Below are 25,205 nucleotides of genomic sequence, written 5' to 3' on the forward strand. Positions count from 1 at the left end.
CAGCTCACGTCTCATTTCTGTTAGGACTTCTTTAAGCTGCGCAATCTCTCGGTTTCTTCGAGATTCTGTCATCTTATCCTTATTTCATTTGTTTCATTAAGCATACCTATAGAGGTAAGCAAGACGAGCTTATTAATACTACATTTCCACATTAAGGAACATGGGAAGTACAATAGACGGCCTATGATCTACCCTGACTCACGGCTTCTTCGAGCCCTCCCTCAGCCCTACAGCACTCGTTCATATTCATTCATTCAATCGTATTTATTGAGTGCTTACTGTGTGCAGAGTACTGTACTAAGTGCCTGGGAAGTACAAGTTGGCAACGTATAGAGACAGCCCCTACCCAACAATAGGCTCACAGTCTAGAAACGGGCTTACGGTCTAGAAAAGGGCTCACACTCATGTCCACAGCTGTCCGTTATTTATTTATATTAATGTCTATCTCCCCCTCTAAACTGTGAACACGTTCCCTGCCTCTGTTATACAATACTCTCCCAGGAGGTTAGTACAGTGCTCTTCACACTGTAGGCGCTCAATAAATACGACTGATTGGCCGAGATTGTCTAGGTTTAGGCCTACTGCCTCTAAGTAGCCTTCTCCACCACCGACTTGCCTTTCTAGTCTCACCTCTGCCTTCCAGTTCCTGTTGAAACTGCCATGGCTCTCTAGACCTATTTTCCCCACTCTCCACCCTACAATGCGGAGTAGGAGCCATTGGCAAGTGACTGATTGAAGATTCCCATCAGGGAGGTGAGAAAGGAGGAGTGCCTGCACACTTTTTACACTTAATGTACATTAATGTGTTAAAACTATTCTGAAAATTTTACGAGCGCCTGCACACTTTTACGCTTAATGTACGTTAATGTGTTAAAATTACTCTGAAAATTTTACGATAGAAAATTGTATTCAATGACCTGAAGTTTTGAATAACTTGGATCGCACATTTCCCAAAAATAGCTGATCTAAAATCTGTTATTCTCTTGTGATTTTGATGTCCAACACAGGAAAATCTATCTTCCAATGTGACACAAAAGGTTTCCAGCCTAGATGGCTGAAAAATGTCTAACAAGGAACAGTGAATTTTTAACTCGACTGAATGACAGCCAATCTATCTGTAATCAGAATATCAGGTCAAAGCATAGCATTTGCAATTAAAAATGGAGAACACTTTGCAATCTCCTAGCTTCGCTCTAAATGCCAAGTTTCCCAAACTCCAAATTTAGTGTTTCTTTCAAAGAAAATCTATACCTTTGTATTTTTCATTTCTGTTGCATCCTGCTGCAATTTCTTCAGCTGTCTTTCATATTGAGTTTGACTTTTCAGCATACGTGCATGCCCTTTCTGAGCAGTCTGGAGTTACTCATGGTCTGCGGCTTCTTATATTCAGATTTAACTTTTTTGGCTTTCTCTTCTGAACAAGATTCCACCAGGCCTTAATGACAAAAGGAAATTTTCTTCCATTAATTTTTACGTAACTTTAGAATTCACGATGAGAGATCATTCAATGACCTCACAACTACTTCCGATAGCCTGACAACATTCTCTATTCCTCTCACGCTTAATTGTCATTTTGACTGTTGCTATGTTAGATTTCCCAAAGAAAACCCAAGACATGATTTTACGTGGCCTAAATTTAATGGATGAATATTCAATATTCTCAATATTGAAAACATCAATGATGGTCAAATCAAGAAGACTGAACTGACCACTCACTGTGTGCAGAGCGCTCTACTAAGTGCTTGGGATAATACAATACAAATAGAGTTGGTAGATATCTTCCCTGCCCACAAAGACTTTATAGTCTAGAGGGGGAGACAGACATTAAAATAAATTGGCAGATCTGTACATAAGTGCTGTGGGGCTGAGGTTGGGGTGATTATCAAGTATTTAAGGGTTACAGATCCAAGTGAACACGCAAACATTAAGCATATTAAGGGGTACAGATCCAACAGCATAAGCAAAGCAGAAGGGAGAGGGTGTAGGGGAAATGAGGGATTAGCTGAGGAAGATCTCTTGGAGATGTGACTTCAATAAAGTTTTGAAGGTGGTGAGTTGGGTGGTCTGTCACATCTGAAGGAAAAGGGGAGTTCCAGACCGGAGAGAGGACATGGGCAAAGGATTCAGCGATGAGAAAGATGAGACTGACGTACATTGAGTAGGTTGGCATTAGAAGAGCAAAGTGTGCAGATTGGTTGTAGTACGAAATTCAGAAAAGGTAAGGAAGGAGGGAACAAGTTGATTGAGTTCCCTAAAGCCAACGGTAATGAGTTTCTTTTAGATGTGGAGGCTTGTGGAATTTAAGCGCTTACTATGTGCCAGGCACTGTATTAAGTGATGGGGTGGATATGAGCAAATTGGGTTGGGCGCAGTCCCTGTCTCACATGGGGCTCACAAACTTAATCCCCATTTTAAAGATGAGGTAACGGAGGCACAGAGAAATTAATAGGCTTTCCCAAGGTCACACGGAGGACAAGAGGAAGAGCCGGGGTTAGAAGGTAGGTCCTTCTGACTTCTGGGTCTGTTCCCTACTCACTAGACCACGTTAACTTCAGGGGTGGTGAGGAGCAGGGAGACGTGAACAGAACTTTTTTTTATTAATAGTATCTATAAAAAACACTGTAGGAGTTTACAATTCTGAAATAAACAGCAAATCAACTCATGGTCTAGATAGGACACTTGTTCTAATGCACATTTCATGTAGGGCTTAGTTGAATTTTTCTCCCCTTAAAAAAATGGAAATGGGAAAATAAAATCACACATAAAGGTAATTACATTGTTCCAGTTCTTACCTAAATTCTGAAGCACTTGATCTCTTTCGAGCCGAGTATCCCGAATTTTACGCTGCAGCATCATTACTTTCTCTTCGTACTGCTTCTTCGGGGTCTGCAGCCTTCGCTGACTGTTTTTGAGTCCATCGATCAGCTTTGGCTTTATCGCAATTTCACAAGTGATGTTGGCTAAGTCTGCCTGGTAATTAGCTATTTCAAAAGAAAAGAAAAGAAAATCAATAGGCATATGTCAAAAAGGTGTTCCTGAAAGGAAGAGAGGCAACTAAGAGAACAGAAAAATGACCATTTCTAATTCACTCAGGGTGTAACGTGAGAGTTATTTGGGCCCACCACACAGAGCTTGAAGATACTGACTGCTCTCAGGGCCTGAGACATCAGATACCAACCGTATTAAGGATGAAAAGGAACAACATATTGATTAAATGGAATAAAGGGCCAAACAAAACATTGTCATCAGTGAAGCTCAGGAAACCCTGCGGGCTTATTTGGGACAGCAGACTTATAATATCCTTCTAGGGGATAGAGACAAGAAGGCCCTGAAGAGCCTGGCGTGGACACTGAAGATACAGCTTCCGAAAATTGGAAAATGCTGCAAATCTTCAGCATTCTGTTCCCTTCGATTGTCATAGATATGAATCATCTATTGAAAACCAAGTGGGAAGGAGGAGGGGGTGGCCAGATAAACAGTGAAGAAAACAAGGCCATGTGCATGTAGACTCAGGGCAGCCCTGACAACCACTGACAACTAGAGACAGCAGATATCAGGGACCAGGGGGAGCAGACTGCCCACTTAGAACATTAATTCATTCATTCAGATTTACTGAGCACTTCCTGTGCGCAAAGCAGTGTACTAAGCGCTTGGGAGAGTACAATATAACAATAAACAGACACATGCCCTGCCCACAACAAGAACACGGATTCCGGGGCTGAGTTCCAGCTGGTTCTGGTTTACTTCTGACAGATGACGCTTTTTTAATAATAGTAATGATCAGGATGGTATTTGTTAAGCGCTTATTATACGCAAGTCACTGTTCTAAGCGCTCGGGGGGATACAAGGTTAACAGGTTGTACTGTACTCTCCCAAGCGCTTAGTACAGTGCTCTGCATAAAGTAAGTGCTCAATAAATAGAATTGACTGACTGATCTTTTCTTCTCTGGATGAGAATGGCTTTCTTGAACTTTCTCCCTCAAGAGCACACAATCTTCACACACCCAGAATAGAAATATCTAAAGTGCCAGATATTTTTAACCATGATACACATTTTTACTCCAGATGGGTAAAGTCTATTAAAACCTTTAATTTCTGATCATTCAGCATTCTATGGGGTCTTTTTCTGTCGGGCCACAAATACAGAAAGCAATGAGATTGGAATCAGTGCTGGATTAAGGTTTGGAATAACAAAAATGCATTCTTGTGGGGAGAAGCAACGTTCTTAGATTATCCTCCCTCACTTTCATTCAGTTGTACTTCCCAAGCGCTTAGTACAGTGCTCTGCACACAGTAAGCACTCAATAAATATGATTGATTGATTGATTCAATCTTATTTATTGAGCGTTTACTGTGTGCAGAGCACTGTACTAAGCGCTTGGGAAGTACAGTTTGGCAACATATAGAGACGGTCCCTGCCCAACAGTGGGCTCACAGTCTAGAAGGGGGAGACAGACAACAAAACAAAACATATTAACAAAATAAAATAAATAGAATAGATAGGTACAAGTAAAATAAATAAATAGAGTAATAAATATGTACAAACATATATACATATATACAGGTGCTGTGGGGAAGGGAAGGAGGCAAGATGCGGGGCATGGAGAGGGGGACGAGGGGGAGAGGAAGGAAGGGGCTCAGTCTGGGAAGGCCTCCTGGAGGAGATGAGCTCTCAGTAGGGCCTTGAAGGGAGGAAGAGAGCTAGCTTGGCTGATGGGCAGAGGGAGGGCATTCCAGTCCAGGCCCGGGGGAGGACGTGGGCCGGGGGTCGATGGCGGGACATCCTGGCTGAGTAGGTGCGAATGAGGTTGTCCTTAATGTAACTTGGTGATAACAAGGGCCTTTTTCCCGGGGTGGGGGTGGGGGGGTGGGGAAAGAGTCAGTCAGGACTGGACGGGGAAGTGGGGTTGGGGGGCACTATAAGGAAGGTCGCTTAAGTGGGGGGGAGGGGTGGATTAATCCCACCTCCGCCACTTGTCTGCCATGTGACCTTGGGAAAGCCACTTCACTTCTCTGCGCTTCAGTTACCTCATCTGTAAAATGGGGACTAAAAGTGCGAGCCCCACGTGAGACAACCTGATTATCCCGTATCCACCCCAGCACTTAGAACGGTGCTTGGCACATAGCGCTTAACAAATACCATAATTATTTTTATTATTACTATCCACTTCACCACGGTGTGGGTCCATCTCAGTGGTTGATACAGTGCAGGACAGGAAGTGATCCCAGGCTGGACCAGAATTCCAGCTGCCGCAGTGGAGCAAGGCCTCCTACCCAAAAAGATGAATTCATGGTCCTTCCCCAGATTAGCTTCAGACACTGGTCTCAGAGAGATCTTTTGTGGGGGGTCAGGGGAGGGGGAGAAGGTGGATGGTGGGGAAAACCCCTTCCGTACGACCCTAACACTGATTCAACAATGAGCAACATAAACTATTAACCTTCGGTTTATGGCTGAATTGATGTAAAAAATTCTACCAATTGGAAATCTGAAGTATTGTTATTTTAATAATAATAATAATAATAATAATGTATTTGTTAAGCGCTGGAATGAGCACGGGCTTCGGAGTCAGAGGTCATGGGTTCAAATCCCGACTCCGCCACATGTCTGCTGTGTGACCCTAGGCAAGGCACTGAACTTCTCTGAGCCTCAGCTACCTCATCTGTAAAATGGGGATTAAGACTGTGAGCCCCACGTGGGACAACTTGATCACCTTGTATTCCCTGCAGTGCCCTGCACATAGTCAGCGCTTAACAAATGCCATTATTATTATTATTATTATGTGCAAAGCACTGTCCTAAGAGCTGTGGAGGATACAAGGTGATCAGGCTGTCCCATGTGGGGCTCACAATTTTAATCCCCATTTTACAGAGGAGGTAACTGAGGCCCAGAGAAGTGAAGTGACTTGCCCGAAGTCACACAGCTGACAGCTGGTGGAGCCGGGATTTGAACCCCTGACCTCTGACTCCAAAGCCCGGGCTCTTTCCACTGAGCCACGCTGCTTCTCTAATGTCACTAAGGAACTTGGAAATAGTTAACTTTCATTCATTTATTCATTCATATTTATTGAGCACTTACTGTGCACAGAGCACTGTACTAAGTGCGCGTTTACTGTGTGTACAGCACTGCACTAAGCACTTGGGAAGTACAAGTCGGCAGCATATAGAGACGGTCCCTATCCAACAACGGGCTCACAGTCTAGAAGGAGGAGACAGACAACAAAACAAAACATGTGGACAGGTGGCAAGATGTCAGAACAAATAGAATTAAAGCTAAACCTTATGATGGGATTTATAAAAAGCTTACTCCTAAAGGAAAACAATTCTGCGATTTATAAAAAGCTTACTCCTCAGGGAAAGTAATTCTGAAACTAATGAAATTAACAGTATACATTCAAACACAAATAACTCTCTCAATGGATCCTTGAAACCAGGCCCTTGGAAATAGATGAGAGAAGAGTTTCCCTTTCACACCTGTTTTCCCCCAGGGGGTCCTTGTTAGTTTGGAATCCTGATAGGGTACATGAGTGGCCTCTTTACTCTTATCTCCCAGGGTACTTAATACATTGCCAAGTGCCAACTGAAAGAAATGAAAAATGATATTACCAAAACAATCTTGGGGAAAAAATCACTCCAATTATACACAACTTATAATTTAAAAAAATTTAAATTTTGGATTGAAAGTCAATTTTACTGGATTTGGTAAATTTGAGATTATAGTTTACCAGTTTTAAGATGAAATCCTGATGCATATTACTGTATAATTTGTCCAATTTAGATTTGACCTGAGGATTCTTGGAATATGGAATATGGAATATGGTTATCTTGGAATATGGATAACCTCTAGCACCCTTGGACTTCTGGTGTGTCATTTGGTGCCCTCAAATAATTGGATGAGTTTTTCTTGATTTAATAAAACAATGAATAAGTGCTAAGCCACTGATATTGCAAAAGTATTTGCCCACGGAAAAAAACCAACACAGGGACTCTAACACAAAAGATATGCTAAATTTACTTTGGTGAGTTATTTCTTTATAAATATTAAACAACATCTAGAGATTAAATGCATCTCTGCTCCATTGAATGCCAGAATAACATGAACTCTAACATGAAATACCACTAGATAGCATGGTTTGTAAATAATTTTCAAAAGCAATTTAGCAAGTTCTAATGTCACTGTCTACCTTGATCGCCACATTAGTTCTACAAATACATTTTTATTAGTCCTATTTCATAGCAATGTATCCTTAATTATTTGGTTTACTTCTCAAATTATCTTACATTTATCTATTTTTAGAGAAGCAGCGTGGCTCAGTGGAAAGAGCCCGGGCTTGGGAGTCAGAGGTCATGGGTTCAAATCCCAGATCCACCAATTGTCAGCTGTGTGACTTTGGGCAAGTCACTTAACTCCTCTGGGCCTCAGTTACCTCATCTGTAAAATGGGGATGAAGACTGTCAGCCCCACATGGGACAACCTGATCACCTTGTAACCTCCCCAGTGCTTAGAACAGTGCTTTGCACATAGTAAGTGCTTAATAAATGCCATTATATTTCTATATTTATATTTATTTTACCTCATTTGTAAAATGGAGATTAAGACGGTAAGCCCCCTGTGGGACAACCTTATCACCTTGTAACCTCCCCAGTGCTTAGAATCAATCAATCAATCATATTTATTGAGCGCTTACTATGTGCAGAGCACTGTACTAAGCGCTTGGGAAGTACAAATTGGCAACATATAGAAACAGTACCTACCCAACATTGGGCTCACAGTCTAAAAGGGGGAGATAGAGGACAAAACCAAACATACTAACAAAATAAAATAAATAGAATAGATATGTACAAGTAAAATAAATAAATAAATAGAGTAATAAATGTGTACAAACATATATACATATACACAGGTGCTCTGGGGAAGGGAAGGAGGTAAGATGGGGGGGATGGAGAGGGAGATGGGGGGGATGGAGAGGGAGATGGGGGGGATGGAGAGTTCTATTTCTTTTTATTCTTTCTATTTTATTTTATTCTTTTTATTCTTTCTTTCTATTTCTTTTTATAAAGAAATAGAACAGTGCTTTGCACATAGTAAGCGCTTAATAAATGCCATTATTATTATTACTTTTAAGTGAAAGACTAGAAAAATCAAATATGAATATGTCAAATAGCTATTATGTGCTAACATTTTGATATGTACTAGAATTTTAAAATAGTTTCTATATTTACTTGGTCATTAATAAAAGCAAATAGTTTTAAGCTTATTAAATATATAACTAAGATGAAAGATAGATAGGTTATGTTTTATCAAATCCAAAAAGCCCAATTATAGTTCAGAACTATCCAGGAATTGGTTACACAGAGAAGTATAATCAGAGCCAAATCAATGCATTTCTAATTCACTGCCTATGAAGTTAGTCACCACAGCCATGTGAATCTGCACATTTTTTCCCTCTTTAAACATCTTCTGCAGACGAGATGGAGTGAAAAGAAAAGTTTGCACATACTGATAGCCTAGTAAAACAATTTTTCATCTTGCAAGTCCACAGTTGATAGAAATTCCTTCTTTGTTGCTCTCTCCAGTAGCTCCTGTTCATTTTAATCTCTCTGATCCTGGAAGTCCAACAAAGTGGAATTTGGCAGTGAGGGTTTCAAATTCATTCATCGGAAGTGATTCAGATGTGATCTTGTTATCAGTCACATTTTCCTACAATCGAGAAAATAAAAATCCAAAAGACTTCATGAAAACATCATTTCTCCTATCCACCTGCCCTTCTGGGTTACCTGTGCACTTGGATATCTGTTCTTCCTCCTACTTGCGGGGCCTGACGATCTTGCATCTACCCCAGCGTTTAATACAATACTTGTCACAATGCTGCCGCTGCTAACAATAATAATAATAATAATAATGGCATTTAAGCACTTACTACATGCCAAGCACCATTCTAAGCACTGGAGTAGATGCAAGCAAATAGGGTTGGACACCGAGACTGTCACACATGGGGCTCACAGTCTAAATTCCCATTTTACAGTTGAGGTACTGAGACATAGAAGTTAAGTGACTTGCCCAGGGTCACAGAGCAGGAAAGTGGCAGAGACAGGATTAGAATCCAGGTCCTTCAGTCTCCCAGGCCTGTGCTCTATCCATTAGGTGACACAGCTTCTCAAAGTGCTTAACGATTACCACAGTTATTATCATTATCATCCTTATTATAATTGCTATTATTATTATCATCATTATTAAAACCTCACCCCTTCTGGAGTGGAGGCTGGGTAGAAGATTGGAGTCCCTGGGAAGGAATCACCATACTATTGGCCCTTCAGGAGGCTGAAAGGCCATCCATTGCCCAGACTGACCTCCCCACTTCTGCCAGGATCCCAGGGAGTGAAATCCCCTCACCCTCACAGGACCAGAGTTATACATGTGCAAACACGGTCTCTTTCCTGGAGTAATCCGATAACCTGGACCTCCCACCGGGAAGTGGATAAATGTGGCCACGTTTGTAGTATTTTATATTAATTTGTTTCCACTGTTTCAAGGATAACCTTCCACGGTATTCTTATATATGCTGCAATCCCAAGAAAAATGTCTTGCATCAGCCTTTCTTGCCCCTCCACCAAATATTTCTATTCAATTTGAAGCTCTCTCCTTTCCCAGAGATGAGGTGGAGCCTTTCAGGAGGACAGAACCTCCATCCCAAGAAAAATGTCTTGCATCAGCCTTTCTTGCCCCTCCTCCAAATATTTCCATTCAATATGAAGCTCTCTCCTTTCCCAAACATGAGGTGGAATCCTTTCAAGAGGAGAGAACCTCTATCAGTAACTATCTCCAATCAGACATGGAGTGTCTCCTACCAGATGGAGAAATCCTCAATGGGCTCCTGAGACACCTTCACCACCGACCCCCTGCCCCAATTAAATGGGGTAAATTATCATCTGGATGGAGATAATATCTGGTTACAAGGAGACCCTTTCAGTGTGGAGAGAGGGGACATAATCTAATCAGAACATTTTGTCTTGTTGTCTGTCATCCCGTTCTAGACCGTGAGCCCGTTACTGGGTAGGGACCGTCTCTATATGTTGCCAACTTGTACTTCCCAAGCGCTTAGTACAGTGCTCTGCACACAGTAAGCGTTCAATAAATACGATTGAATGAATGAATGAATGAATATCACCTGCCTGGACAGAGCACGCTAGTCTTATCGTGATCAGAACCAGATTGTCCAGGGTGTGACGGTGAGTTTTTGACAATGCAGTTCATCGACAGAGAAACGTAATATCCTTGAAATTGAGAATTCCTGTTTATCGAACACTAGGCATGGGTTGCTTGACAATCTGTCATTGTGTGGCCAAAGTATACTAGTTTCAACAACAATGAATATTCTTTCATTCATTCATTCAATCATATTTATTGAGCGCTGACTGTGTGCAGAGCACTCACTGTACTAAGTGCTTGGGAAGTACAAGTCGGCAGCATATAGAGACGGTCCCGACCCAACAACGGGCTCACACTCTAGAAAGGGGAGACAGACAACAAAACGAACCATTTTTAATTTGATAAATACGAATTTCCTATGTTCTAGTCACCATTCCAAAATTCAATAAAAAGGAGGTATTCTGGTGTCAAGTAAATTCTAAATAAGTTTCTTTTTCTGAAAAATGTATACTATACAAATGTATTTTATCATCCACAATATTTTTAAAAAGTCAGACTGCTCTTTCAGTCAGAACACAAATGTTAAAATTAAATCAACTTTGAAAACAGCTACCTGATTGTGTTCAATATTAACGTTGGTATAGATGTAGAACATATATATAATAGTAATAATAATGCACTGAAAAAAAGAAACCTCTACATAAAAATAGTTTAAAAGTCTAAAGGGAAAAAAATCACCACTTTTAAGATGCTGGACTTTGAATAATTGAGCAAAATTGTCTTCACTAATTCCATAAGTAAAACAAGTTAGTCAAGATGTGTTCAGATGAAAACAAGTGAAAATTATTTAATATTACCTCTAAGAACTGGGAATTCACTTTGAGATCTGGAGGCGGGAGCCCATTCTTAATAACGGCTTGTTTCTGGATACACTTAGAAAGATGTTTAAAAGCCCATGAGATAATACCCTGCTCTTCTTCAGTGATATGGACATCAAATCCTGTCCCCATGGTGTAGGTTTGGCCAGTACCTGTCTAAATAACAAATAGAGAGATGAACTGCTCGTCTTATTTTTTTAAAAAAGCAACCACCATGTACATCGTAAAGAAAAAAACAAGTGGCTATGAAAAGCCATTTCTGTTAAAAGCTCATTCTCTCTCATGGCTCAGTGGAAAGAGACCGGGCTTTGGAGTCAGAGGTCATGGGTTCAAATCCTGGCTCCACCACTTGTCAGCTGTGTGACTTTGGGCAAGTCACTTTACTTCTCTAGGCCTCAGTTACCTCATCTGTAAAATGGGGATTAAGACTGTGAGCCCCCTGTGGGACAACCTGATCACCTTGTAACATTCCCAGCGCTTAGAACAGTGCTTTGCACATAGTAAGCGCTTAATAAATGCCATTATTATTATTATTATTATTATTATTATTATTATTATTATTCAGATGTCACAAATGAAAAGAAATGTGTCTGTCTGGCTTTATCTCCGCCGCTTAAATCAAGCCAAGGAGCTCCTTGACTCCAAAAGCTTCCAGTTGTGAAAGCAAGACATAATAGCTAGCACCCTCCATTCTCCCACCAATTCTCCAGGAAAGGAAGCAAATTACTGTGGCAAAAACTTTGTCAAACACAGATGAGCCTGGGACCTGATCCTCCACTACCCTCCCATAACATAAAAAGAAAGGGAGCCAATGCCCCCTCCTCTACCTGATTCATCACCCCTGTGGTGGGGAATGATACCGTTCTAGAGTTTAATATTTTTACGTACATTTCTTAATGTTTAAGATCTTGAGCCACTCAACCTATTGAAAGAAACCCCAGAACCTCTGCTCCAAACTCCCTTAGGAGCCTTGGCTGTAAACACCCCAGGGAATGGCTTTGACCATTTGCGACAGCGAAAGAGAAAGACAGAGACAGAGACAGAGAGAGTGTTTATGTACGCACACCCCCACGCACATGACTCTGAATGTGTAGAACTAAGCTGGTATACTCAACTGAATATCCATTGCAGATTGTCTGCACATAACGATGGGCTATTGTACACCCTGACGTCTATGCTATCTGCAGTAGCTGTTACTGATATTGCATTTTGGTATCCTGATCATATCAAAAGTTTAAAAATTGGTAGTTATCACTTTCCCCACAAAATATTCATTCATTCATTCAATAGTACTGATTGAGTGCTTACCGTGTGCAGAGCATGGTACTAAGCATTTGGGAGAGTACAATAAACAGACACATTCTCTGCCCACAAATAGCTTACCTTCTAGATGGGTAGACAGGCATTAATAAATAAATAGATTACAGATATGTACATAAGTGTTGTGGGACTGGGACGAGGGAATGAGTAAATGGAGCAAGTCAGGGCGAGGCAGAAGGGAGTGGGAGAAGAGGAAAGGAGGGCTCAGGTAAGGAAGGTCTCTTGGAGGAGATATGCCTTCAGTAAGGCTTTGAGGTGCGGGAGAGTCATTGTCAGATTTGGGGAAGGAGGCCATTTCAGGATGGGGCAGGATGTCGGTCAGGGGTCAGTAGCAAGATAGACGAGATCGAGATACAGTAAGAAGTTTGGCATTAGAGGAGCGAAGTGTGCAGCTGGGTTGTAATAAGACAGTAGTGAGATGAGGTAGGAGGGGGCAAGGTGACAGAGTGCGTCTAAGCCAGTGCTGAAGAGTTTTTGTTTGATATGGAGTTGGATGAGCAGTGACTGAAGCTTCTCGAGGAGTGGGGATCCATGAACTGAATGACTTTGTAGAAAAATGATCCAGGCAGCAGAGTGAAGCATGGACTGGAGTGGGAACAGACAGGAGGCTGGGAGGTCAGCGAGGAGGCTAGTACAGTAATCAAGGAGGGACAGGAAGAGTGATTGGACTATTGTGGCAGCAGTTTGGATGGAGAGGAAAAGGCAGATTTTAGCGATGTTGTGAAGGTAGACCTGACAGGACTTAGTGATGGGTTGAATATGTAGGTCGGATGAGGGAGAGAAGTCAAGATACTGCCACGGTTTGGGGCTTGTGTGATAGGGAGAGTGGGGACATCTACAGTGATGGGAAAGTCAAGGGGAGCACAGGGTTTGGGTGGGAAGATAAGGAGTTCTGGTTCGGACATGTTAAGCTTGAGGTGACAGGAGAACATCAAGTAGCGATGTCCTGAAGGCAGGAGGAAATGAGAGACTGTACAGAGGGAAAGAGATCAGGGCCGGAGATGTAGATTTGGGTATCATTCATTCATTCATTCACTCCATTGTATTTATTGAGTGCTTACTGTGTGCTGTGTACTGTGTACTAAGCGCTTGGGAAGTACAAGTTGGCAACATATAGAGATGGTCCCTACCCAACAGTGGACTCACAGTCTAGAAAGTGGGCTCACAGTCCACATAGAAGCAGCAGTTGAAGTCATGGGAGCGAATGAGTTCTCTGAGAGAGTGTAGATGGAGAAACACATCACTACCATGTTTTCAAAAGTTAAAATGGTTTGCAGCTATTTATATGCATGTAGTCATCCAAAATACAGTACTCACTTGTCCATGGGCAAAAACGGAGGCATTATATCCCTCAAAACAACATTCGATGAGTTTTTCTATGCACTGGGCATAGATTTGTTCTCGCTGTGATTCATTATCGAACACGTAGTCAAAAGTAAAGGCCTTATCCTTCCTCAAGAACACATGAGGTTCTCCAGGTGTGACGAATGTACAAATACGGCATCCTTCACTTTTCTCTTGGGCGAGCTGAGGTTGGAGTCTATGAAAAATAAACACGATAGTAAGTTCAACATTTAAACATAATAGCAATAGGTGTTTTAAAAAAACCTTCAAAAATTCGATGATAAAATAACAATTCCCTCATCACAATAATGCTCTAGAACAGTCCAATTCATAAGCATGCACACAAAAATCAATCCCTCTCAAGGCACTCAAGCCACTCAACTGAGGTAGAATTTCTCTGAAATCGATTGTGGTTGAGCCCTTTCTCTCTAAGATGGAGCAGCTTGTTGGCTTGGGGCAGAAGGGTGGGAAATCTACCTGTCTGGAACTCCAACTCTATTTTTCAATATAACTACTTATGTCCAAGAACCAGCCAGCCTGCCTATCTTCAGAAGGCTAGAGCTCGCCTCACCCCCGGCTCCTGAAACCGAAAACTGGGAAGATGGGTGAGAAAAAAGGTATCTTTCCTTACTTTCCAAGGACCATGTTCTGAAGCTTCCCTTCAATCTGATGAGGGAGAACGCCAGTTCGGAAGGATAGGCAGCCCATGCCCATTTGTAAATATTCTTACGTCTGCCCACTTGTTAGAGTGTAATGGGCAGGAAACTTGTCCTGTAATAATAATTACAGCAGATGTATTTTACTATTATTGCCTTACGCGGTCGAGTCGTGTCCGACCCACAGCGACGTCGCAGACACATCTCTCCCACCTCCATCTGTAATCATTCTAGTAGTGTATCCGTGGAGTTTTCTTGGGGAAAATATGGAAAACTTGAGTCTCCGCCCTCGCCTGTCTACCACGCCGCTGTTGCCCAGCACAGGTGAGGTTTGACTGGTAGCAGATTGCCTTCCACTCACCAGCCACTGGCCAAGCTGGGAATGGACTGGGAATGCCTCAGCTTGACTTTCCCTCCTGCAGCTGTGACTGGCAGAGTACTGGAAACTCTCCAGGGGCGACACTGAGAGGAAGAAGCAGTGTGGCCTTGTGGAAAGAGCACAGGTTTAGGAGTCAAATGACCTGAGTTCTATTCCAGCTCTACCAGTTGAGTGCCGTGTGATCTTGGGCAAGTCACTTGCTGGCCTTAGTTTCCTCATCTGTAAAATGGAGACTCATTCTGTTCTCCCACCTACTTAGACCGTGAGCCCTACGGTGGTCTACATCTGCCCCGGTTAACTTACATTTACCCCAGGACGTGGAACAGTGCTTGAAACATTGCAAGCGCTTAACAAATAAAATTGGTAGAGAAGCAGTGTGGCTCAGTGGAAAGAGCACGGGCTTTGGAGTCAGAGGTCATGGATTCACATCCCGGCTGTGTGACTTTCGGCAAGTCACTTCACTTCTCTGGGCCTCAGTTCCCTCATCTGTAAAATGGGGATGAAGACTGTGAGCCCCCCGTGGGACAACCTGATCACCTTGTGACCTCCCCAGCGCTTAGAACAGTGCTTTGCACATAGTAAGTGCTTAATAAATGCCATTGTTCTTGTTATTATAGGTGCTCAACAAATGCCATAATTAATATTATTATTCAGAAAATTAGACACAGTCCCTGTCCCACATGGAACTGAGTGAAGACCCACTCCCTGGTGCCGCTCGTGTTCAAATCCCTACTGAGAGCTCACCTCCTCCAGGAGCCCTTCCCAGACTTAGGCCCCTTTTTCCTCTCCTCCTCCCCATCCCCCCCCCCGTCCTACCTCCTTCCCTTTCCCACAGCACCTGTATATATGTTTGTACAGATTTTTTACTCTATTTATTTTACTTGTACATATTTACTATTCTATTTATTTTGTTAATGATGTGCATCGAGCTTTACTTCTATGTATTGTGATGTCTTGACACCTGTCCACATGTTTTGTCTTGTTGTCTGTCTCCCCCTCCTAGACTGTGAGCACGTTGTTGGGTAGGAACCGCCTTTACCTGTTGCCGACTTGTACTTCCCAAGCGCTTAGTACAGTGCTCTGCACAAAGTAAGCACTCAATAAATACGATTGATTGAATGAATGAATGAATGAATGAATGAACTCACAGGTTAAGAGGGAGGAAGAATAGATAGACATACCATCACTATTTTACAGGTGAGAAAACTGACGTTACTTGCCCCAGGCAAGTCAGTGACGTGATTTGCCCCAGGTCACATCATATATGTTGCCAACTTGTACTTCCCTAGTGCTTAGTACAGTGCTCTGCACACAGTAAGCACTCAATAAATACGATTGAATGAATGAATGAACATCAGGCAGGAGGTGAACCCCAAGGTTGAATGGTATCCTGTCACTGGTAGGGGCTGAGATAATAATAATAATAATAATAATAATAATGGCATTTCTTAAGCGCTTACTATGCACCGAGCACTGTTAACTCTGTTATACTTTCCTAAGAGCTTATTATAGTGCTTTGTACCCAGTAGACAACCAAAAAATACCTTTACTACCACCATTACTTCTTTTTTAGTACTACCACCACCACACCACTACTAGTACTACCAGTAGAAGCCGCATGACTTAATGGAAATAGCCCGGGCTTGGGAGTCACAGGTCGTGGGTTCCAATCCCGACTCCGCCACTCATCAGCTGTGTGACTTTGGGCAAGTCACTTCACTTCTCTGCCCCTCAGTTACCTCATCTGTAAAAGGGGGATTAAGACTGTGAGCCCCGCGTGGGACAACCTGATTACCTTGTATCTACTCTGGCACTTAGTCCAGTGCTTGGCACAAAGTCAGCGCTTAACAAATACAGTGATTATTATTATTATTATTCATTCATTCATTCAATCATATTTATTGAGCGCTTACCATGAGCAGAGCACTGGACTAAGTGCTTGGGAAGTACAAGTCGGCAACAGATAGAGACGATCCCCACCCAACAACGGGCTCACAGGCTAGAAGGAGGCAGACAGACAACAAAACCAAACCAGTAGATAGGTGTCAATACATATTATTACTACAACTGCTATTACTAGTAGGGACCGTCTCTATATGTTGCCAACTTGTACTTCCCAAGCACTTAGTACAGTGCTCTGCACATAGTAAGCGCTCAATAAATACGATTGAATGAATGAATACGATTGAATGAATGAATACGATTGAATGAATGAATGAATGAATGAATACTAGTACTCCTGAAGCAGCGTGACCTAGTGGTTAGAGCACGGGCCTGGGGAATCCGAAGAACCCGGGTTCTAATCTGCTGTTGGATTTCTAGTGGGTCACACGCTCTTGGGTCGCATCCAGCGATGACTTCCTTCATTGGTTCATTCGATCGTATTTATTGAGCACTTACTGTGCACAGAGCACTGTACCACGCGATTGGAAAGTACAATTCGGCAACGTATAGCGACAGTCCCTACCCAACAACGGGCTCACGGTCTAGAAGGGGGAGACAGACAACAAAACAAAACAAGTAGACATGTCAATACCATCAAAACAAACAGAATTATAGATATATAGGGATATATATAGGATTATAGGGACCAGCATGGCTCAGTGGAAAGAGCACGGGCTTTGGAGTCAGAGGTCATTGGTTCGAATCCCGACTCCGCCACATGTCTGCTGTGTGACTTTGGGCAAGTCACGTCATTTCCCTGAGCCTCAGTTACCTCATCTGTAAAATGGGGATTAAGACTGTGAGCCCCACGTGGGACAACCTGACCACCTTGTATCCCCCCAGTGTTTAGAACAGTGCTTTGCACATAGTAAGTGCTTAACAAATGCCATCATTATTACCATTATTATATATACACATCATTCATAAATTAAATAGGGTAATAAATATGTACAAATATACACAAGGGCTGTGGGAAGGGGAAGGGGGTAGGACAGAGGGAGGGAATGGGGAGATGGGGAGGGGAGGAGGAGCCGAGGAAAAGGGGGGGGCTCAGTTTGGGAAGGCCTCCTGGAGGAGGTGAGCTCTCAGTAGGCCTTTGAAGGGAGGAACAGAGCTAGTTTGGCAGATGTGTGGAGGGAGGGCAGTCCGAGCCAGGGGGAAGGCATGGGCCGGGGGTCGATGGCGGGACGGGCGAGAATGAGGCCCAGTGAGGAGGTGCGCGGCAGAGGAGTGGAGGGTGCGGGCTGGGCTGGAGAAGGGAGGTGAGGTAGGAGGGGACAAGGTGATGGACAGCCTTCTGTTTTTTCATCGGCACTGAAAGAATCACTTTTTTTCACCAAGCGGGCGTTTGAGGAGAAAGAATGATGAGGTTACTCAGGTAGGGTCAGGGGAATTTTCTGGGGACTGAAACAAAGGGAATATAAATAAGGAAGGAAGAAGTTTTATTTGAATGTTTAAAAAAAGGGTGATAAAGCGTACTCTGAAGAAATACGGAAAATGGCACAACAGCCTGACATAAACCTATAGCTTGACTGTTTTAAAATAGAGATATCAGGAAAAACGTAACACCAAAAGATACTCATTCATTCATTCAATCGTATTTACTGAGCGCTTACCGTGTGCAGAGCACTGTACTAAGCGCTTGGAAAGTACAATTCGGCAACAGATAGAGACAATCCCTTCCCAACAATGGGCTCACAGTCTAGAAGGGGGAGACAGACAACAAAACAAAACAAGTAGACAGGCATCAATACCACCAGAATAAATAGAATTATAGAAATATAAACATCATTAATTCATTCATTCAATCGTATTTATTGAGCGTTTACTGTGTGCAGGGCACTGTACTAAGCGCTTGGGAAGTACAATTCGGCAACAGATAGAGACAATCCCTTCCCAACAACGGGCTCACAGTCTAGAAGGGGGAGACAGACAACAAAACAAAACAAGCAGATGGGCGTCAATACCATCAGAAAAAAATAGATGAACTGTGACCAACCTTGTTACCTTGTATCTATATCTACTTTGTATCTATACTAGCTCGTAGTATAGATCCTGGGAGAGAAGATAGCCGGTACCTGACTCTGGCAGCCCTGGGGATTCCAGAGGGCAGATGGGGATCAGTGCTGCAGATGGCAAAAGCAGAGCCAGCAAAACAGCAATAGTGTTAATTATAATAACAATAATAATAATGGCATTTATTAAGCGCTTACTATGTACAAAGCACTGTTCTAAGCGCTGGGGAGGTTACAAGGTGATCAGGTTGTCCCACAGGGGGTTTCACAGTCTTCACCCCCATTTTACAGAGGAGGGAACTGAGGCCCCGAGAAGTGAAGTGACTTGCCCAAAGTCACACAGCTAGCAAGCGGCAGAGACGGGATTTTAACCCATGACCTCCGACTCCAAAGCCCGGGCTCTTCCCAGTGAGCCACGCTGCTACATAGTGTTGATGTAAAAGGAATTGCGGGAGTGAATCTGTCATTACAACAGTGCTTGGCACATAGTAAGCCCTTAACAAATACCATCATTATTATTATTATTATCTCAGCCCCAGCAATGACAGGATACCATTCAACCATCAGCAGTGATATCCTCAAACCTCAGTGTGTGGGTATTTGTTTATCTCTCTCTCTATATATATATGTATATAAATATATATAAATTATTGTATAATTACAATTACATATAAAATATATATTAATTATTGTTAATTATTATTAATTATAAATTATTGCATAATTACAATTACATATAAAATATAGTAATATATTGTATGTAATTGTAATTATACAATAATTTATAAAAATGTATATACCTCTCTCTCTCTCTCTCTCTCTCTCTCTCTATATATATATATATACATATACACGAACAAATGTATGTACCCCCCACATATATGTATATACATACACATCTAATTATAGGATAATCAGTTTTAGAATACCAGTATCATGCTGCATCGTTGCTCCCCGGGGTTTCGGGGGCAACTCTCGGGTTCTTACCCTTTCCGGGTCTTCGGACGTCTCCGGACGCAGGCCGCGCGTTCACACCAGGAAGAGTCAGCCAGAGGTCCAAAGCTTGGTTGCCGTTTATTTGCTATCAGCGATTACATGGTTAATGAAGAGAGAGGGAAAGAGAGAGAGAGAGAAAGGGAGGAAGAGAGGGCACCTGTGTGTGCGTGTGAGCTGCGTGCGTGCTTGCACCCCCCCTTGTCTTGTTCGTCTCTTATACCCCCCGTTGCCCGGGGGCAGGATTTTCTCAGGCCATGTAGCACACTCACTCGCCACCCTCCAGCCACTAGCCTAGCAACAGCTCTGTCCATCACGAAGCGTTTGCTCTGGCTGGCCCCCAGCCACCCGTTGCCAACCATTGCTGGCTGTGGATATGGCCTTGAGGTTGCCTCCGAGCTTTGCAGGTGCAAGGTTGTTTTTCTTGCCCTGGTCCCTTTATCTCCTGTTGTTGAGTCTGTTTGGCTTTGAGCCGTTGGGTACGGTTTGTGTGCACATACTCCCTATCTTTCCCACGCTCCCCACGCGTCCCCCTCCCGTTATGGCGGGGACCGCTAGGGGCGTCCGCGCAATGGGAGCATCTCGACCTTAAGCTCGCGGACCACCCGGGCAACAATGGAGCAAAAGAGACGAAGGAGGCACGGGAGGCACATGAGCAAAAGTAAAACCCCCCCAGTGGCGGCAAGGACCGAGACCAGCCAAGGGGCCAATCCCCCGGGCATCACGCGTTTAATCCAGTCCCAAAGTTCCTCCACCGCGTCCTCCCCGCGGCCTAGGTCATCCCAAGCCTTGGGGAAGCGCAGCGACTGGGCGTTGAGCTCGTCGATAAGGCGGCACAGTTCCTGTAACTCGCCGGTCACGTTGGCGGCCAGGAAAAGTCCCTCCAGGTGTTTCTTCACTCCGTCCCAGGAGGCAGGGAACGAAGAGTTGGTGGCGTTGCAGCGGAGCGGAAGCACGCAGACATGCCGATACCGGTAGTCACATTTCACCGCCTGCCGTAGGGACAGGAGGCGAACCTCGTCGCCGAGCGTCTCGATCACGTGCTCAAGGCCGATCAGCTCCTGCTGCAGGGAAGCGTCCAGGTGACGCTGAACCCCCCACGCCAGTTGGGTGGAGTGCATGAAGGCCGAGAGCTGAGACGCGAGGAAACCAGTCCGATCGTACAGATTCAGGATTTGCCATTCCTGGAAGGCGGAAAACGCGAGGTTCGCAATACCCAGCATGGCCTCAAATAATTCCCTGCGGGTGCGCAAGCCACGCAAGCGGGTCGCTAGGGTGTGCCACCGATGGTCGGAGGCCTGGGAAAACCAAGGGTCAGCAGACTTAACGGGTATAAGGGTGTAGCGGGGCCGCCGGACCAGCCAAACAGCGTAATCCGCCGCACCCTCCATGGTCATGGGTCGCGCCCGAGACATAAGGACGCATTGTGAGGAACCCGTGGTGGACAAGGAAAAGTCGCCATAAGCCGACCGGGAGGCAGTAAGGTTCCAGCTGGGATCGGTACTTGGGCAGGCTATAAGCGCGTAAGGGGCAGGGATAAGGGCGTTCCCTTGAAAGACATAATCATGGTCGGCACAATTGCCCTGCAAGTGCAGGGAAACGTTCAGACCCTCACGGAAAATAATACGATACACCGAGAAAGGGTAATCCTGGCACGTCGCCCCGTCAGGGCAGGCGCACGAGCGGACCCGGACGGTCGCGGTGGGGGAGCGCAGGGAAGTAAAGGCTTTCCAGAGACCGGGGTGATGCGTCCCCCACGGTAGCGCGTAAAGCCCTGGGGCGGCCGCCTCCGTATATGTGCGGCCTCCAATGTGGTCATCCCAGGAGAGCAGGAGGGTACCGTTAGCACTATGGGGAATACAGCGGAATATGCCTGTGGAACAGTCAGTTAGAGGCATCCAAACCCCACCCCGACCCTCGGCGCACAGTCTCCCGGGACCGGGGAGCGAGCTCGCATTGCGGATAGGGCCAAAAAACCCCCCACTTCCCTCGCTGGATTTTGTGCCGCCGGGGGTGCACTGAATTGTGCCGTGGATCCCCAGCAGGGTAAGGTTTCGGTGTGTGGGATGCCCCTGACCTTGGGGAATGTTGACTTCCAGTGTAGAAGTAAAATTTAGCAACCGCAAGCAAGATCGGGTCACCTCGGGCCGGTCCGAGAAAGCCCCATTGCCGGTGTACCAGCATATGGGGGGACCAGTGCTGCGCAAGATAGCGCCCCGAATACGGATGTCATGCTGGTCAAGGTCTGGGGACTGACCCTGGTGCTGGCCCGTAAGCTTGGTCACATTTCCTTGAAATGAGAGTTGGGGGGAGTCCTCCCTCCAGGAGACCATGCGTAACAAAGGCGCATTGGCGAGGAGGGCCCACCTCCAAACCCCGCTCTGCTCCTCAACATCCTTTAGGTGGCTATTTACCAGAGCAGTCCAGTTAACCCACGTCCCGGCCTCCCTCCCCACCGCGCCCCCGGGAAGAAGAAGGGGAAGGGGAAGGAGGGGGAGGAGGAGGGGAATCAGGGCGCAGGGACTTCCCCTGCGGCCGGGCATCGTCTTCCTCGACGAGGCGGAGATGTCGCGAGGAGATCCAAACGGGGCCGTCACCTGTGGAGATACAAGCATATCCTCGACCCCGAATTAGTACCGGATCAGGACCGCGCCAATCGCCCTCCACAGTACGCCACATCGCTCGCCCCATAGTGCGGGCGTGCGGGTGGTGGCGCCGGGGTTCCACGGTCGCGGACCTGTGGCAGAGTTGCCGCATGGCGGGGGAGAGTCCCGTCTCCCGATCAACAGATAGAAAGTTATGGGTGTACGTTGCCTTGTCTAGGGCGCACTGCGTGACCCGCTTCCCCACCCCCTGCTTCTGCAGGAGAGTTTTCAGCGTCCTGTTTGCCCTTTCCACTATACCTTGACCGTTGGGGTTGTAAGGTATCCCAGTAACATGGGAGATGCCAAAGGAGGAGAAAAAGAGGGACATGGCTTTGGAGACATAGCAGGGGCCATTATCCGTCTTTATCTCCTGGGGCGTGCCTATAGTGGCAAAGCAATGGTACAAATGGTTTTGCACATGTTTTGCGGCTTCTCCTGCTTGGCATGTCGCCAGCATGAATCCGGAGAAGGTGTCAATGGTCATATGAATCGTGGAGGTCCCCCAGTGGGTGACATCCATTTGCCACAGCTCGTTCGGCGCGAGCCCCCGGGGGTTCACTCCCGTCGACCCTGCCGGCCTTGGGGTGAACGGAAGACAGCGAGTACAGCGCCGGACAATAGACCGGGCTTCCTCTCTAGTGACCCCATACAGCCGACGGAGCGAGGTGGCCGGGAGATGGAACTCCCTATGCGCCGCAGCCGCGGCATCCAGCCCCATTAGTGACGGCCCTGTGGGGTGTAGGCTGGCATCCACAGTTCGGTTGCCGTCAAAGATCGGCCCTTGTCCGTCCGTGTGGGAACGGACGTGCATGAGGTATACCTTACATTCCCTAGCCGCTACAGCAGCCTGGAGCTGAGAGATCATGTTCCCAATCTCCGAGTACCTGTCGAAAAGTACAGAGGTTTCAATTCGCCGGGCAAGATTAACGGCATACAAGCTATCCGAGATAATGTTGATCGCCTGGGGGTAGGTAGTCATTGCCCATATGATAGCGAAAAGTTCATTTCGCTGAGTCGAGCCGTATGGCGTGTCGAGCACCGACAAGGCACCGGTGGTCTGATTGAAAACTGCCGCCCGGTGTTCCTTGGCAGCGTCCGTAAAAACATTGTCTCCCCCGACCGGAGTATCGGAGATCACCCGAGGGGTCAGAATGTCCGATCCCTCGTATAGGTGGCTAAGAGTCAACGGGGAGCGTTCCGTAAAGGTGGCCTGCTGTAAGAGCATGGCCCACAGGAAGCTGTCCCTGGCTATCGCCTCAAGGTCTCCCATGGCTATCCCGACATGGACTATAGGGTAAGTGGCCGAAAGCGCCACTACCCGCTGTATGGCGTTCTGGCAAAAGCGACCGAGAAGCTCAGTCTCCTTTGGGAGAACACGGGAGGGGTTTCGAGGATAACACCATTCGAGAATCTCGGTCCCCTGGTGTATAGCCGCGAAAAGGCTACCCTCCCGAAATATCGTGACCTCCATAGGGAGGTGGGGTTCAGCGCGACAAGTATGGCTACCCGCCAACCGCTGTGTGATTTCTCGGAGTGCGCTTTTCGCGGACTCCGTCCATTCGCGGTGCGATTTAAGATTGGGGTCTCCTTTTAGGAGATCGTACAGGGGTTGCATGAGGGCGGAGGGGATGGGCGTCCTCGCGCGCATCCATTGAATCCTCCCTACCAAACCCTGTATATCGTTTAACGTGACATATTTTCGGGGGTCAATTTGGGGTGGTCTTTGAGTCACCCGGGTCTCGGTGACGTCAAACCCAAGGTACGTGTACGGGGCTGATTCCTGTACCTTCTCGGGTGCTACGAATAAACCCTGGGCTGCGAGGGCAGCCACCACTCGCCGGGTGAGCGTCTGTACCTGCCCTTGATCGGGCATACCCAGAAGGATGTCGTCCATGTAATGGACGATCGTCGCCCCTGGGAATTCCTTGCGGAAAGGGGCGAGTATCTGCCCCACGAACCACTGGCATATGGTGGGACTACAAGACATGCCCTGTGGCAGCACCTTCCACTGGTACCGGAGTGCTGGTTCCGCGAAATTTGGGCTCGGAACAGTAAAAGCAAACTTCACCCTGTCGTCAGGGTGCAACGGGATGCTGTAAAAGCAGTCCTTAATGTCTATGACCCGGATCTGGTGATTTTTTGGAATCATGTTAGGGGAGGGCAATCCGGGTTGTAGGGGTCCCATTGGCACAATGAGCGCATTGATTTTTCTTAAATCCATGAGGAAGCGCCACTTCCCCGCGGCTTTCTTTTTTATAACGAATACGGGGGCATTCCAGGGGCTGAACGATTCCTCTAGGTGCCCCTGTGCAAATTGGAGCGCAACTAATTCCCTCAGCGCCTGCAGCTTGTCCTTGGTCAGGGGCCACTGGTCCACCCATACCGGTGGGTGTGGAAGCCACACCAGCGGGGGTGTGGACAAGCCCCGGAACCCAGTGGCCCCACCTAAAAAGGATCAGCTTCATCTATAAGGTGGGCTCCCAGCCCCTGCAGCACATCTCTACCCCACAGATTCATACGGAGCCCTTGAACGCACAGAGGGACGAACGCACCTTGCCTTCCCCGGCAAGACCAAATCAACGGACGGCCCGCCTCTCTTGCGGCCTGCAGTCCCCCTACGCCTTGCACCCCCATCGAGTGGTTTGCTAGTGGCCACTCCGCTGCCCAGCAGCAATCCTGAATAACGGAGCGATCGGCCCCGGTGTCCAGGAGCCCTTTAAGGGGCTTTCCCTCAACTAAGAGGGTCCGCCACGGTTTATCAAGGGTTATTTCCTGTATTATTCCAATAGCTGGGGGCGGGGGATCAGGGGGTGGGGGGTCAAGGGGCGTAGCGCGAGCAATGACCATTCCCGATCCTAGGTATATACCATATGGATGATGGTTG

General features: G+C 45.9%; 2 protein-coding genes and 1 non-coding gene across 10 annotated transcripts in view; all 3 read right to left on the reverse strand.

The window, feature by feature from the left end:
- LOC119923600 (kinesin-like protein KIF21A) overlaps positions 1-8,694 on the reverse strand; it is a 44,569-nt gene extending 35,875 nt beyond the window's left edge. For 6 of the 8 annotated variants that reach the window (XM_038742939.1, XM_038742944.1, XM_038742940.1 and 3 more), the window contains exons 1-2: positions 8,499-8,694; positions 6,472-6,577 (exon numbers count right to left, since the gene is read on the reverse strand). In XM_038742939.1, coding sequence (XP_038598867.1) covers positions 6,472-6,577; positions 8,499-8,588 — 196 coding nt within the window. In that variant the 5' untranslated portion in view covers positions 8,589-8,694. Of the gene's footprint in view, positions 1-16; positions 107-1,251; positions 1,436-2,792; positions 2,982-6,471; positions 6,578-8,498 lie in introns of those variants that run through there. The other 2 variants (XM_038742941.1, XM_038742945.1) reach the window with 2 other exon arrangements.
- LOC119923599 (platelet-derived growth factor receptor alpha-like) overlaps positions 1-25,205 on the reverse strand; it is a gene marked incomplete at its 3' end in the record, with an annotated part of 94,002 nt that overhangs the window by 54,781 nt on the left and 14,016 nt on the right. The gene's annotated exons all lie outside the window — the stretch shown is intronic.
- Positions 14,680-14,817, reverse strand: LOC119923606. Its single transcript, XR_005448906.1, has one exon. It is a non-coding gene; the product is annotated as a small nucleolar RNA SNORA7 (small nucleolar RNA).

This window comes from Tachyglossus aculeatus, unplaced genomic scaffold (genome assembly GCF_015852505.1).
Source record: "Tachyglossus aculeatus isolate mTacAcu1 unplaced genomic scaffold, mTacAcu1.pri scaffold_203_arrow_ctg1, whole genome shotgun sequence".
Lineage (NCBI taxonomy): Eukaryota > Metazoa > Chordata > Mammalia > Monotremata > Tachyglossidae > Tachyglossus > Tachyglossus aculeatus.